Source organism: Protobothrops mucrosquamatus, unplaced genomic scaffold, assembly GCF_001527695.2.
Source record: "Protobothrops mucrosquamatus isolate PMUCROS unplaced genomic scaffold, P.Mucros_1.0 scaffold3924, whole genome shotgun sequence".
Lineage (NCBI taxonomy): Eukaryota > Metazoa > Chordata > Lepidosauria > Squamata > Viperidae > Protobothrops > Protobothrops mucrosquamatus.
In genome coordinates this window covers 1-16,884 of record NW_015389868.1, presented here as the reverse complement: position 1 = coordinate 16,884, position 16,884 = coordinate 1, and the positions used below count along the sequence as shown (strand labels likewise).

At 46.3% G+C, this 16,884-nt stretch overlaps 1 protein-coding gene across 1 annotated transcript; it reads right to left on the bottom strand.

Moving 5' to 3' along the window:
* Positions 1–3,714: 3,714 nt before the first annotated feature.
* PRRT1 (proline rich transmembrane protein 1) lies at positions 3,715–16,549 on the bottom strand (the record flags this gene model as incomplete). The annotated part of the gene is made up of 4 exons (XM_015827742.1): positions 3,715–3,891; positions 10,392–10,568; positions 16,137–16,344; positions 16,444–16,549. Coding segments are annotated over 4 exons (668 nt in total), but the record flags the coding sequence as incomplete, so codon positions are not given.
* Positions 16,550–16,884: the final 335 nt, after the last annotated feature.

Below are 16,884 nucleotides of genomic sequence, written 5' to 3'. Positions count from 1 at the left end.
TTCAGAGCTGCTTTAAATCACCTTTTGTGGCCCATTAGAGCACAGTCCTTGTGTCATTTGGGGAAGGAGGGGGAAGCGGTACAGGTAGTCCTTGACTTACAACCCAGCTCATTTAGTGACTGAAGTTGCAGCAGCACTGAAAAAGGTGACTTACGACTTTTTTACACTTAAACTGTTGCCACATCCCCATGGTCACATGATCAACATTCAGATGCTTCACAACTGACTCATATTTATGACGGTTGCAGTGTCCCCGGGGGTCATGTGATCCCCTTTTGTGAACTTCTGACAAGCAAAGTCAATGGGGAGGCCAGATTCACTTAACAACCATGTGACTAGCTTAACAACTGCAGTTTATTTACTTAACCACTCTGGAAAGAAAGGTCGCAAAACAGGGCAAAACTACTTAACAACTGTCTCACTTAGCAGCAGAAATTTTGTCAGAAGTCAAGGACTACCTGTTATTTTGAAAACTTGCATGTTGGAAAGCAAAAGTAGCAAACTATATGCAATTTTATAACACAGGCAGAATTTTGGGTGTGGCACTTGTTTACATGGCAATGAAGAAATCTGAATATTACAGAATTCATATTTTTTTTTAAAAACAAACAAACTTGAAGGTGTGATGCTCAGCTGGAGAGTCTGCTGTAATGGAGGAAAGCCAAAATCTCCCACCTTCCTTACTATTATCATAGTTTTTCCCAATTCCCTCCTTGCTCTTTTGGGGCTGTCACATGCCCAGCGAATTGCTTTAAATCCATACATATCCCTTTTTTGCTGTTTCTAAGCAACCGTCTCCTAAGAGACCGCAGAACTTGGGGATGGTAAGCCAGTGGGGGGGGGAGGGAGGTGAGAAAAAATTCACTGGGGTGAAAGAAAGGATATCGAACCTTCCCATTATAAATACAATTACATCAGATGCTGGGAATCAATCAAATGTCTTTATTAACAGAGATTCTGTAACCAAGTCACTTGCAAACAGAGATAGAGTATAGAGTCCAACATCCAAAGGGGGGGGGGAAAGGGGGAAATGAATGGGAAATTCGTATGACAATATGAGATTTGGCACAGAGACGACGGGAGGCCTTAAAAATGCAAAATAATGCGAATTTTTTTCTATATTGAAGCCTCCCCATGCCTGATTCCCTGAAACGCACAATGTTGAGTGCCCATTAAATCATCCAACCAATTTTGGTCGATGCAACTTAGCAATGGTCTACTTATTAATCAGAATGAGGCACGTGTCAAAGTCTCAGTCGTCTCGTGTCCATTTGTAAATTAAAAGAGCTGTTTCTGTAAATTGTTCTCCCATTTATATCAAACTACTTGCATGTAATAAACCAGCACCTCAAAAGGACAGTATTGGTCTTTCTTCTATGCTAATTTACTACCTGCAGGATCATTCATAGAAAAGAGTATTCAAAAATATCCCACATTCACTTCCAGATTGAAATAAGGTAAGATTCTGCCACCACATCTAGTGGGCATCATATAGAATATCTCCAGAATCAATTTGCACATCCCAAAAGGAGTGGATTACAGACCACTGTTTGATTACGGACCATAGGTGTGGGTTGCAATTTTGAGTATTTTTCCCAAATCCTCCCTGAAAAACTAGTTAGTAGCAATAGCCGGAATAGCTCGGTCCTTCTCTTAGCTTACTACAGGTAGTCCTGAAGTTATGACCGTAATGGACCCTACCCACCATGGCCATAAAGCAGGTCAGTCACACGACTAACCCAACTTTATGAACTTTTTTGTAAGCCGTAATGTGAGGACTATCTGAATTAAGCTGTTCTGTTGATTACATTTTCTTAAGGTAAGCCTGAGGTACGTTAGGGTGACAGATGATCAGACAAGTAAGTGTGGTAGCTAAATAAGGGTGTAAAAACTTTGTCTAAATCCAGTTGTCTAACGTGCTACCTTGGTGCTACTTGCTGGTTAATATTTAAAGTTGGGGGAACAAAGCTGCCTCTGCGCTTTGACCCTGGACCGGGTCATAGGTCCGCCCATTAGCAATTAACTTTAGAAATGGCCCCTTTAAGAACTACACAGCCGATGCTAATGGGCGGACCTATGACCCGATTCAGGGTCAAAGCACACAGGCAGCCGGCCACATAAAAACGGACTCCCGGATCCAGCATTTTATACCCTGACGATGTCGGTAGTGTGGTTCAGGACCAGACATCACTCTTTTAATTTAGCATAGGATGCTATAAAAGCATCTTTTCTGGAACCCTTCTCTGGATTTTCCCCTAGGTTGGACATTATCTGCTTCCTGGAAATGGCCACACTGGACCGCCCCACCCCCCTCCATTGATGGACAGTTGGATTTTTTTGCTGCATCTTTCCTCCTCCAGTTACTTTTCATCTCCTCACCCCCTCTGTCTGCTAGATCAGTTAGATCTTGCAATTTTTCTGATGCCATCATGCTGGCTGCTCTCCAAAGTATTAATACTATCAAAGAATTGTCTAGCAGTTCTTATTATCCCCCCCTTTCCCTTTCTTTCTTTCTTTCTTCCTTGGCTTGAAGTTTACTGTAATGTATGCTTTTGCCTAAGCCAGCCTGGACACCAGCTAGTAGCAAAAGAGTTGGCTCGCTCAGTACATGTCTAAAAGGCAACCAGACTCTCTAAGCCCATCTGTTAAGAATATTGTGAGGGTATCGTAAGTATGTGGATTGCAGAATTTGGAGCCAGATGGGAAGAGATCAAACTAAGTACAAAGTTTAAAAAAAAAAAAACCTTTCACAGTCCTCTCCAAGGAAGAAATGAAGAACGGCAGTGTGAAATGAAAGGTATAAAAAGAACGATGCGTTAAGCCAGGGATAGTCAACCTTGGCTCTTTTATGGACTCATGGACTTCAACTCCCAGAATTCCTGAGCCAGCTGTGCTGGCTCAGGAATTCTGGGAACTGAAGTCCACAGAGTCATAAAAGAGCCAAGGTTGACTACCCCTGCTTTAAGCTCTACGAAACGGAACTTAAAAAAAAAAAGTCTGTATTTTTTAAAAAAGCACTTGCACACTTACCAAATGCAACATCTCTAAACAGCGTATGAAAATATATGCCTTCCTAATTACAGACGGTGATTTGTTTCACTTAGCATGGAAGCAGCGGTTCCTTTCGCACCGCAAATAAAACAGGGAAGTAGCCAATCAGGCTCTCCAAATGTTGGGCGCTTCTCCATCTATTACAAAGATGGAGAAAGGGAAGCAGCTGATGAAAAAGAACGATGGGGGCAGAGAGACAGGGCTTTGCTGAGACTGCACTGGCGCCCCGGGGTCCATACTAGGGCAGCACTAGGCATGCAAACACGGCGGGAGGAAGATGGTTATTTCTTGGTCACAGAAGACGGAGCCTACTCCTCAGGAAGGAAGGAAGCAAGCAACGTATTCTGGGAAAGGAACGAACAGAGGACAAGCATTTCGCTAGGAGCCTTAACTTATGGAGCACGTCTGAATGGCGTCACTTGGAAGTCATTCTGCTGAGTCGGTACGGCTAGCAAGGCCAACAACAGCCAAGGATGATGGGAGTGGGCGGAGAGTGGGGTGGAGAAGGGTTGCCAAGCATTCCGAGTGTCGTCGGCAAGGGTGAAGACAGAGGAGAAGGAGGGGTGGCTGTTGCCAAGGACCATCCCCGGGGGTGGCTGTTGCCAGGGCGGTTGTGACCAGTTGTCAGGGTGCAGGAGTAGGCCGAAGAGAGGCGATTGGTCGCTAGGGGTCCCAGTCGTTGTCATGGTGCTGAGCGGCAATGATGATCACCACCGTAAGGATGGTGCACAGGACCATGGCGGCGATGCCCACCGCCAGGCTAATGAAGGAGAAGTTGCGGGCCTCCCGGGAGGCAATTTCTGCCGATACGATGTCGCCACGGGCAACAGCAGTCCGCACCTGATGGAGAGAACAAAGCGTGGGAACAGGAGGAGAACACAGGCGCTGCAGCTGCAAAACATGTCCGGCGCATGACACAATATATGCCTCCCCATTCACTGTATCTTAACACACTCTTCAATAAACAGTAAAAGCTGGAGTATAAGAGATGAACAATCATTTATAGACTGCAGGGAGAGGAATATATTCTTCTGTGCCTTCCTCTTAAGTGTGAGACCCCCTCCCTACTTATAAAAAATATTTTTTATTTTATTTTATTATTTATTTTTATAAATAACTCAAGGCAGCAAACATATCTAATACTCCTTTCTCCTCCTGTTGTACCTACAACAACAAATCTGTGAGGTGCGTCGGGCTGAGAGAGGATGACTGGCCCAAAGTCACCCAGCTGGCTTTCATGCCTAAAACAGGACTAGAACTCACAATCTCCCAGATTCTAGCCTGGTGCCTTAACCGCTACAGCAAACTGGTCTATTAATTTCAATTAATCATATGAATGAATCTTCTACTCTGAAAATTCTTGCTGCCATGTTAGTTTTCCTTATGGAAGCGTGTGAGGGAAGAGGACAGTCAGTTTCTTGATTATTTATCTACTGGATATACTGTACATTCCTCTTTTCTTCACTTTAGCAGCATACATAACCCCTCCTCTTTTTTTTCCTACCGCAGTCTTTTTCAACCAGGGTGACTTGAAGATACCTGGACTTCACATCCCAGAATTCCCCAGCTGGCATGCTGGCTTGGGGGATCCTGGGAGTTGAAGTCCAGACATCTTCATGCTGACAACATTGAGAAACACTGTTGCAAAATACGTTCAGCGGAAAGGGAAGGACCAGAACTTGGGTTTCCCTATTCCACCACCAGCACCTTCATCACTGAGGATGAGGAGGGACTGGCTCAAAGCCCCTCAGGGAACGTTGATGGCTCTCCCCACTTCTAATCTAGCACCTTCCTCGTTTTTTCAGCTCCAGGTGTGGGAGAAAGGGACTGGCTGAAAATCCCCAGGAAACATCCATGGCTCAAGAGGAATTAGAAACTGTGTCTTTCCAATCTTAGTCCTTCACCACTTCCTCATGCTCAGAGTTGTATGAAGGTGCCTGTTGTCATATGGGTAGCCCAGAACTTTCTCTTAAGGCAGTGATGGCAAACCTTTTAGAGACTGAGTGCCCAAAAACCACCCTGCCCCCCCCACCGGGCCACCCACTGCCTCCATGTCCCGCCGCAGATTACCCAGGCGGCCCTGCAGCACCAGGGTGACCACACCCTTCACCCATACCCTGCAGTAGCATCTGCGTGCGACGGGGGTGAGGGTGGAGTCTTGTCCCTGTTGCCCGGCTGCCATGTCCTTGGCTGCACTGCTCCGCACAAGCCACGCATGGGGGCGACTCTCCAGGGGGGCTGCTGGTGAAGAGGGGGCTACGGGAGGAGGCGGGGCTGGGACGACGGCGCACATGCCCACAGAGAGGGCTATGAGTGCCGCCTCTGGCACGCATGCCATAGGTTCACCACCACTGTCTTAAGGCCTCAGTTCTATGCCTTTGATATGAGAATCAGATATGTGGTGTTCAGTTGATGATTAGCTATGGGTACTCCTCAACTTACAATAGTTCATTTAGTGACTATTCGAAGTTCCAACGATACTGAAAAAAGTGACAGGACCATTTTTCACATTTACGACCGTTGCAGCATCCTCATGGTCATGTGATCAAAATTCAGATGCTTTGGCAACTGGTTCACATTTATGAGTTGCGATGTCTCAGGGTCATGTGATCAGTTTTTGCGACCTTCTGACAAGCAAAGTCAATGGGGAAGTCACATTCACTTAACAACCATGTTACTAACGTAACAACTGCAGTGATTCACTTAACACTGGAATGTCATTCCCTCAGAGATTAGACTGGCCCCCACTCTAACACTCTTTCGGAAGGCGCTGAAGACCTGGTTCTGCCAACGGGCCCGGTGAAGTCAGAATGAGATAGAGCCCATCAAATGGCTAGTTCAGGGGTAGGCAACCTTGGCTCTTTTATGACTCGTGGACTTCAACTCCCAGAATTCCTGGCTCAGGAATTCTGGGAGTTGAAGTCCACGAGTCATAAAAGAGCCAAGGTTGTCTACCCCTGGGCTAGTTGAATGTGTGTTGTCACTGGGATGGGGGAAGGGGTTATTACATTATTTTATTATGTTTCGTCTTGTTATTTTTTTTATTTTATTTTTTTTATAGGGTGTTTTTCTATTTATGGAAGCTGCCTTGAGTCGCCATGTGCGAGTAGGCGGCAATACAGATTTTCTAAATAAATAAATAACATAAAATGGGTCAAAATTCACTTCACAGCTTTTGTCTCACGTGTTAACAACAGAAATTTGGGGCTCAATTGTAGTCGTAAGTTGAGGACAACCTGTGTGAAGGACTGCACGTTTAAGAGGGCAGCCTAAACCAGTCTGTCGCTTGCCGATGCCCTTTGAAATCGTTTTTTTTTTTCCACCACTGCAATCATCTGACACTCAAGTGCATTTTTTTTTAGTGTTATCGTCTTTTCATGTGGCTTCTCCATGTCCCCTGAGCAAGTGTTCTCAGCAGCTGTCAAGCACCCGTTTGACATGTTACTCATCCTTTTGGGCAGACAAACAAGAGGTGAGTGGAAAAATTCAGATGGAGGCAGGCACATTATGGCTTTCTACTGTGACAAAATGGTTGCCTGGCTCCTCAGAGCCATGGATTATTTTCAGAACGAAGCCATTCGACTCTACAAAATGTGTACTGTACATGTGTGGGAGGTGAGGAATGCCAGCCAGACGTGAACAGGGAGTGCACGCGGCATCTGTTCAATCCAATTTCCTTTGCTGTGCTGTAGATTATATCCATCTTGTGACGTTTCTAGATCTAGAAAGGGGGCTCCCTTCTCCAGAAGGATTTCCTCAATCACTTTGGTACTTTAAAGATGCTTGGATTCCAGTGCAGCTGCAATACAGTATTATTTAGGTTGTAGTCCTGCTCACTACACCATCATCACAGGCAGCTACGGGCTGAAGCCTCAGTCCAGAGATCAGTGTTTCTCAACCTTAGCCGCATTATGATGCGTGGACTTCAACTCCCAGAATTCCCTAGTCAGTATGCTGGCTGAGGAATTCTGGGAGTTGAAGTTCATGCAACATAATGTGGCTAAGATTGAAAAACACTGGTCCAGATGCTTGCAATGTAGAAAGTAGCAATGAGAAACCTGATTAGGGTCATATCTGGTTTCCATTCCTCTTTTTTGTGTCACCTAGCCCAGTAATGGCAAACCTTTTAGAGACCAAGTGCCCAAACTGCAACCCAAAACCCACTTATGTATCGCCGGGTGCCGGGTGGCTGTGGCCCACTTGGCGGGTGCAGCTACAGTGGGCTTGGCAGACTGGGTGGGCATGGCCACTGGATGGGTGTGGCTGCAGTAGTCGTGACAGATTGGGTGGGCATGGCCGGGGTGGGCGTGGCCACCTTGATGTTGCTTATGGGGAGGGACACCTGTGGGAGCCGGGCAGGGTTGGGGGAGATCCAGGGGTTATCTGGCAGGTGGGATGGTGGGCTCCCCAATGGTGGCTCCAGGCTGGCTGGCCTTAGGCCAGTGATGGCAAACCTTTAGAGACCATGTGTGCTGGGGCGATGGCGCGTGCCCACAGAGAGGACTCCGCGTGCCGCCTCTGGCACGCGTGCCATAGGTTCGCCACCACTGACCTAGCCCCTTCAAGATTGGAAATCTAGTTTTTAAAAATAAAAACAGATTCCCAGAATTTGGCTACCTCTGTTGTAAGACTCAGCCTTTGGCAAGTCTAGCAACAGCATCAGCCCCCTTCTGCCTCCAGCTGCAGCTCTACCTAGCAACACAACACATTTTCACTCCCCATTACGTCTCTGAGTCTTTGTTAATCTGCAGGAAATTAGCACTATGGAAAATGAAAAAGGCTGCCCACTGCTGCCATCCTCAATTTGGGGCCTGCAAGGTAGGAGAAGGAGAAATCCTAGGACATTCTCATAAATGTGACACTCTTAACACAAGCAACAATGGGGGGGGAAACCTTTTCAGAGAGAGATCCAACCTGGAAATAAGGAAAATTCTAACCGGGAGAACAATTAATCAGTGGAATAGCTTGTCTCCTGGAGCTGTGGGTGCTCCATCACTGGACGTTTTTAAGAAAAGATCGGACAACCATTTGTCCGGGATGGTATAAGGCAGTGGTTCTCAACCTTTTTAATGCCGCGACCCCAACCGATCGTACGTCGAGGACTAAACCGGTCGTAAGTCGAGGACTAAACCGGTCGTAAGTCGAGGACTAAACCGGTCGTAAGTCGAGGACTACCCAACCGGTCGTAAGTCGAGGACTTTCCCTGCCCGGGAACGCCACGCATGCGTGGTTCCGCCCCCTGCGCCGGCCAAGGCGTAGCTGTGGCAAGCGGCAGAGACGGAGCAGGCTGACCACCAGCTGGCCCAGCCCAAGGGCGGTAAGGCACCCACCGGAAAAGGGGAAAAAATGGCGTACAAAAAAAATGGCGTACAAAAAAAATGGCGGACAGCCTTGCTTGGCGACCCCCATGAAATGGTCGATCGACCCCAAATGGGGTCCCGACCCACAGGTTGAGAACCACTGGTATAAGGACTCGTGCCTTGGGCAGGGGCTGCTGTTGTTAAGTGAGGTTTTTTTTGCCATGGTTGTAAAGTGAATTATTACAGTTGTTAAGTGAATCATAGGGTCATTTAACGAATCCAGCTTTCCCTATAGACTTAGCTTGCTGGAAGCTGGCTGGGAAGGTCTAAGTTAGTGTAAATATAGGCTGGTTGCCAAGTACCCAGATTTTGATAATGTGATTGTGGGGATGTGTGACAGTCATCAGTGCAAGTACCGATCGTAAGTTAATTTTTTCAGTGCTGTTGTAATTTTGAACAATCATTAAAATGAAGTCAAGGACTACTCATAAGAGGTACATGGAAGAAACCATAAACAAGGTTAGAAATTATTTGGGGGATGAATGTTAGGTTCACCACATTCCATGCTCCTCAAATTAGCTCTAGAAATTGGACTGAACGTAGAATACATGTGCAAGAGTCACAGGAACACTCCAATTCCTGGATCTATTTATAGCAGCAGTCCCCAACCTTTCCACCTTGGTGGCCACGGTGGAGAGAGGGAGTGTGAGTGGTAGACAAACGTGCGCATGCACAGCTCCATTGGTGCAAGCTGCGGGCGCAGGTACCCTTCATTCATATGAATGAGCTTCGTGCACAAGTACAAGCACTCTTCTCTCAAACGCTCTCCACTTGTCCGAGTGGAGCTTCGTGCATGAGCGCAAGTGCCCACCACTCGCATGAGTGGAGCTTTGCATGCGTGCTTGCCCTTTGCTCGTGTGGCCCATTTTGAAACCTGCTGTGACCCGGTAGTGGGCCGCAGCCTAGGGGTTGGGGACCTCTGATTTATAGATGGAAAAATTCTGGCTCTTCAATTTGGACCTTAGCTCCAATACTTATCCAACAAAACCAACTATCAAAAACAAAAAAGAGATAGCTTCCAGAATCCCTACTACATTCCACTGGTGTCCTAGACCAGGGCTTTTCAACCTTTTTACCCATTGTACCACTTTTAGGATATGGCAATATCCAAGTACCACCAGTCGCCTAGGAAGATGTCAAAAACTTGATGACAAAACAAAAGGAAAAAAGTGATAAAGTACAGGTAGTCCTCAACTTACAATAGTTCGCTTAGTGAGTGTTCAAAGTTACAATGGGACTGAAAAAAGTGCCCCCCAAGCCACAGCTGAGCAAGACGCCTGCCTGCCCACCCGGCAGCACTCTTCCTCCTGTCCGAGGTGTTCATTGTTGTGAGCATTTCTGTTGAGGATTGGCAGCGGGGGTGGGGCGGGGGGTGTTTGGTTTTTATTCCCGTCTGCTGGGTGGTTGCAGTAGGTTTTGGTCACGTCACATGACCCTGGGACACTGAGACCGTCATAAATATGAATCAGTTGCCAAGCATCTGAATGTAAATCAGAAGACCCTGGAGATGCTGCAACATTCCAGCATATTGGCGCTTCTTCTGGGCTCAGCAGAAGCACCAGGATCAGCGCCGAGCTCCAACTGGAGCCTGGCGTTGATCCTGGCGTTTCCACTGAGCCCTGACAGCCCTGAAGAAGTGCCGATCAGCTGGAAAGCGGCACTGATCCTGGTGCTTCCGCTGAGCCCTGACAGCCTTGCAGCTCCAGCCATCTCTCACTTAGGCTTGTGCGGTGCTGCCACCGGTTCAGCTCATTCACCTCCCCCGCTACCACTTTTTTAGGATGGTCGCATACCACCTGCCAGGTGCCAATGTACCATAGGTGGTACCCGTACCACTGGTTGAAAAGCCCTGTCCTAGACAATGCACTTCCTGAAAAACAAACAGCCTTGAATGTCTATCCTGACGAATAAATACAGTTGTTGTACTCAGAAAACCATCTCCTGTACCTCACCTGCTGGATTGAGGCATACACCACTCACCTGCACAGCCTTGATGATAGCAATGATGCCAGTGGGCCAGAAGCAGCAGATGGTGGTGAGGACAGCGATGGGAAGATAATCGTGCGGTGGGCGCCGGGGTTCCAAGATGGCGATACCAGGCGTCATCTGTGTTGGGGAGAGAGCTGGTGGTGGAGGTTGGTTGGCCTGAGAGTAGGACTGGAAAGAAGAATCAAAAAGCTAAAGAAACCATTCGTTCATTCATTCATTCATTCATTCATTCATTCATTCATTCATTCATTTAACTTAACATCAAGGAAAACAATTTTCAGCAAGTAGAAGAAGAATACTTTATGGAATGTACCACTTGAAACTGCAGGTGGAGTGTTGCAATCTTGAGTGTTTCCCCATCCTCCCCCCCCCAATAGTTCAGTGGTAGATTCTGCAGGTAAAAGATTGCAGGTTCCAAATTCTGGTATCTCTAAGGTGGGGGAAAGATATTAGAAATGAAATTCTCTGATCAGCCTGGGCAACAGTTGGAGAGTCTAGGAGTTGTAGTCCCAACACATTGGAAGAGCACAAAGTTGGGGGAAGTGGGGAAGTGGGGAAAGCAACTAAGATTAGATTATTATTTAACAACAGTTTGCTGAATAGACCACAATTGGCTGACCACAACTGGAGTGGATGCTCCAACACTGGAGGTTTTTTAAGAAGAGATTGGACAACCATTTGTCTCAAATGGCGTAAGGTTTCCTGCTTTCCTCCGCTAAGCAAATCTTGTTCACATGACGGTGGGAAATGCTGCAATGGTCGTAAGTGCAAAGACCAGTCATAAGTCAGTGCCATTGTACTTCTGAACAGTACCTAAACAAATGGTTGTAAGTCAAGGATTACCTATACTGATGTTTTTAATCTCTGTTCCCTCAATCACTTGTACAAGTTGGCTGGCCATTTGAATTGAATCAAATCAAATTGAATTGAATTTGAGGTTTTAAATATGGAGGCACCCCAAAAAAAGAAATCCCAGTTGAATGTCCTAATGATCAGAACCATGTTAGAAATGTTTAACACTGCAGTAAATAAATCAACTGGGAATAATTAACGGGTGAGAAGCAAGCAAGGAAAAATTGCAAAATTCTCTGTCTGCAGCTAGCAAGGACAGCGAAAAAGAACTCAAATCGTGCTTTGCTGCTAACGGCGAGAAACTCCTTCGCCTTCTAAAATTCTGGTCAATGGAAGGCAAGCAATGAGTGGCATTTTAAATATTAGTAGTAAAAATCATCCATCCACTTTTCAGTGCAATCCAGCTGCCTGCATTTATTCTCTGGGCTCCTCCTCTCTCCCCCCACCCCCATTTCTGACTGCGGGCCTGATAAAAGAAGACAAATTAGCTGTTCTTTTAAGGAAGCTTGTTTGCTCTGCATGCAAAAAAGACAAAACACCACCTACAAAGAGCACATAATTAATACGTGTCAGGAGTGATACAAAGGCCTAGCCGCATAAACAAGATTAACATGGTTTTCAGTTCTAAGGGTACATGAAGTCTCAGATGCCCTTCCCCTGAATGGCACCAAGAGGAGGGGATGAAAAGCTGAACTGGGTACTCCCAAACAAGCCCCAGCCTACAGGCTTGCTTATATCCATACATTGTTTTTAGCTGCAGTTTTTTAAAAAAAAAATAGAAATAGATGGATTCACATATTCCACTCAGGCTGTTTTGACTTAACAGGATGTCTGCATCCAACTGCAGGGGTTTCTAAGGCAGTGGTTCTCAACCTTTTTAATGCCGCGACCCCCAACCGGTCGTAAGTCGAGGACTAAACCGGTCGTAAATTGAGGACTAAACCGGTCATAAGTCGAGGACTAAACCGGTCGTAAGTCGAGGACTTTCCCTGCCCGGGAGCGCCGCGCATGCATGGTTCCGCCCCCTGCGCCGGCCGAGGCGTAGCTGGCAAGCGGCAGAGACGGAGCAGGCCGACCACCAGCTGGCCCAGCCCAAGGGAGGTAAGGCACCCGCCGGAAAAGGGCCTTGGCGACCCCCATGAAATGGTTGATCGACCCCAAATGGGGTCGCGACCCATAGGTTGAGAACCGCTGTTCTAAAGGAAACAGTAGCTTATGGTTTGGTGTTATGCATCAAATAAGTCCCTTTTAATTATAGCAAAAGGAACACAATTGAAAGAAATAATGGCTTCGCATAAAGGACAAATGATAGTTTCTTTAAACTAAAGCTAGTAAGAGGGTAAGGTTATTTCTCTAAAACATGATGGCTATATTTTAGAGGAAGGTTGTCCTTTACTAATCAAACTGCTGGGAAATATAAAAACAAAAAAAATCATATTGCCTTGGGTTGTTATATGCTCAAAGATTGGAAGAGGAATATTATGAAAACTGATCAAGGAGACAATCCACCTAGAACTAAGGAGAAACTTCCTGACAGTGAGAAGAATCAACCAGTGGAACAGCTTTGCCTTCAGAAGTTGTGGTTGCTTCATCACTGGAGGTTTTTCAGAAGAGACAGGACAGCCACTTGTCTCAAATTGTATAGGGTCACCTGCTTGAGCAAAGGGTTGGATTAGATCAGGGCTTTTCAACCTTTTCACCCATTGTACCACTTTTAGGATATGGCAATATCCGAGTACCACCAGTCGCCTAGCAAGGTGCCAAAAATTTGATGACCAAAAAAAAGGAAAAAAGTGATAAAGTACAGGTAGTCCTCAATTTACAACAGTTCGCTTAGTGACTGTTTGACGTTACAATGGCACTGAAAAAGTGCCCCCCAAGCCACAGCCGAGCAAGACACCTGCCTGCCCATCCAGTGGCACTCTTCCTCCTGTCCGAGGTTTTCATTGTGAGCATTTCTGTTGAGGATTGGCACCGGGGGTGGGGTGGGGGGTGTTTGGTTTTTATTCCCCCCATCTGCTGGGTGGTTGCAGCAGGTTTTGGTCACTTCACATGACCCTATGACACTGTGACTGTCATAAATATGAATCAGTTGCCAAGCATCTGAATGTAAGTCACAAGACCCTGGAGATGCTGCAACATTCCAGCTGATTGGTGCTTCTTCAGGGCTCAGCAGAAGCACCAGGATCAGTGTCGAGCTCCAGCTGAAGCCTGGCGCTGATCCTGGCGCTTCTACTGAGCCCCAACAGCCTCAAAGACGCGCTGATCCTGGCGCTTCCACTCAGCCCTGACAGCCCTGCAGCTCCAGCCATCTCTCACTCAGGCTTGTGCGGTTCTGCCACCGGTTCAGCTCATTCTCCTCCCCCGCTACCACTTTTCTAGGTTGGTCGCGTACCACCTGCCAGGTGCCAATGTACCACAAATGGTACCCGTACCACTGGTTGAAAAGCCCTGTTCTAGGTTGTTTCTCTCCTTGATTAGTTTTCATCCGTTGCTTCTCGTCCTGCCTTCAGGCGCTTTGGAGAATAGCTTGACTCCCTCTTCTTTGTGGCAGCCCCTGAGATATTGGAACACGGCTATCATGTCCCCCGTCATCCTTCTCTTCGTTAAACTAGACATACCCAATTCCAGCAACCGTTCCTTATTTGTTTTAGCCTCCAGTCCCCTAATCATCTTCGTTGTTCTTCTCTGTACTCTTTATAGAGTCTTCTTAGAAGATAAGGAGAAAAATCAACTTTGGAATTTGGAATTTGAAGATTAGTTTGGACTGGATTAGAGAAATATCACTGCTTTTTAAACATAAGGTTATTCAGATTTAACAATTTAATAATTGTTAGATTAGAGTTAAGACAAGAATATTTTGTGAATATTGAGTGCTGATTGCTATTTAAATTTAGAGGAAGATTGCTGTATGGTTATTTTCGTCGGAGTAAAAGAAAGTCGTAGCCTATCTTTATTATAAATACATTTGTTGTACTGTTTTTTTCCTGTCACTTTTAATTTGTATCGTTATTCCTTTTCCTTTCTCCCTGTCTTTTCTAATAAAGGGCATACTACAGTCATACCTCCAGAAATCATGGTTCTCGTTGCATCTGCACTAACTCATATCTGCAGGGTAAAGAGGCAGTCCTTGACTTGCAACCTTGCAACCGTTCATTCAGTGGCTTTTCAAAGTTGCAAAGGCATTGGAAAAGGTCACTTACAGGCGGTCCTCACATTTACAACCATTGCAGCATCCACAGGGTCACATAATCAAAATTCAGGTATTTGGCAACTGGCACATCCAGGTAGTTCTCATCTTACAACAGTTCATTTAGCGACCATTCAAAGTTACAACGGCACTGAAAAAAGTGACTTAAGACTGTTTTTCACACTTATGACCGTTGCAGCATCCCCATGGTCGTGTGATCGAAATTCACACACTTGGCAACTGACTCATATGTATGACGGTTTTGCAGTGTCCCAGAGGGGGTCATGTGATCCCCTTTTGCGACTTGCTGACAAGCGAAGTCAGTGTGGAAGCCAGATTCGCTTAACAACCACATCACTAAGTTAAGAACTGCAGTGATTCACTTAACAACTGTGGCAGGAAAGGTCATAAAATGGGGCAAAATTCACCAGTGTCTTGCTTAGAAACAGAAATATGGGGCTCCATTGTGGCCGTAAGTCAAGGACTACCTGTATTTACGACAACTGCAATGTCCCTGGATCACGTGATTGCCATGTGTGACCTTCTCAACTGGCTCCTGACAAGCAAAGTCAATGGGGGAAGCCAGTTTCACTTAATGACACAATTCAATTAACAACTGCAGTGATTTGCCTAACAACTATAAACAGAAATTCTGATCCTAACCGTGGTCTTAAGTCGATGACTACGAGTGAGAAAGTCCCAAACTAATGTAGGTAGTCCTCGACCTATGACCACAACCGAACCCAAAATTTCGGTTGCTAAGTGAGCCAGCGGTGTTTTGCCCAATTTTACGATTTTTCTTTACATAGTTGTTAAGTGAATCACGGCAGTTGTTAAGTTAGTTCCACAGTTGTGAAGTGACTTTGGCTTCCCCCGTTGACTTTGCTTGTCAGACGGTCGCAAGAGGGGATCACATGACCCCTGGGGACACTTCAACCGTCATAAATATGAGTCAGTGGCCAAGCATCTGAATTCTGATCGTGTGACCCTGGGAATGCTGCAACGGTCTTAAGTGTGAAAAACGGTCATAAGTCACTTTTTCCCATGCGCCTTGTAACTTCGAATGGTTACTAAATGAGGCTAAATGAGGCTAAAACATAAGGAACGGTTGCTGGAATTGGGTATGTCTAGTTTAACGAAGAGAAGGACGAGGGGGGACATGATAGCCATGTTCCAATATCTCAGGGGCTGCCACAAAGAAGAGGGAGTCAAGCTATTCTCCAAGGCGCCTGAAGGCAGGATAAGAAGCAACGGATGGAAACTAATGAAAAAGAGAAGCAACCTAGAACTAAGGAGAAACTTCCTGACAGTTAGAACAATTAACCAGTGGAACAACCTGCCTCCAGAAGTGGTGAATGCGCTAACACTGGAAGTTTTTAAGAAGAGACTGGACAGCCATTTGTCTGAAATGGTATAGGGTTTCCTGCCTGAGCAGGGGGTTGGACTAGATGACCTCCAAGGTCCCTTCCAACTTCATTATTATTATTATTATTATTATTATTATTATTATTATTATTATTATTATTATTATTATTATTATTATTATTATTATTATTATTACTACTACTACTACTACTACTACTATTACTACTATTACTATTACTATTGTAAGTGGAGGACTACCTGTAAGAAAGTCCCAAACTAACACAACCCCAAGAAGCTCTCTGGTTATCCGACTGAGCATAAATACTCACCGCCCCTACAGGGTAGACCGGCACATATGCCGTACAAGGCTGTAGCTGGACTGGGTACCCCGGGTGCATGTAGCCTCCGATGGGGAGGGTCCCGACAGGTGGGTGCGTCTGCACGACGTAGCCCTGGGCGGCTCCGTTGAACTGAGTTTCCTGCATGTAGGGGTCAGGGGGGAGGCGGGGGAGGGTGGCGGAATGGTGGCGGGGCGGGCGCGGGAGGGTGGCTGATGTGGGGGGAGGCCGGGGGAGAGTAGCAGCCCCTCCAAGCCGGGGCAAAGTGGCTGTTCCCGAATGCACGACCGTCGCAGAGGAATCACTGTATCCCGGGATGGGGGCATCCTGGGGAGGGGGAGGGGGAGGTTGCAAAGGGTTGTTGTAGGGTGGCGGAGAGGTGTGTGGGGCAGAATCAGGAAGTCCTGAAAGGGGAGGAAAAAAGAGAGAAAGGAGTCAAGATAAAAGAAAACACCAGAAGTTACATGTCAGCGACGAAATGTTCTCAGCGAAGGAAAAGCCAGGGAGAACTTGGTCAAAAGCCATGTGGTTATATTTGTTCCTGTTCTGTCGACACTCGGTTTCCCTGCCTGATCTATTCTGCATCCAAAACACAAGTGTACCCATCCAAATAGATATTTTAAAACCCAACTCCTGAACTCTCCCAAACATTAGCAGCAGACTCTACAGGCAGCTTGCAATCTGCTGCGCCATTCCAGCGTTCAAAATGCAGATAAAAACAGCAACCGAGACAGATTCT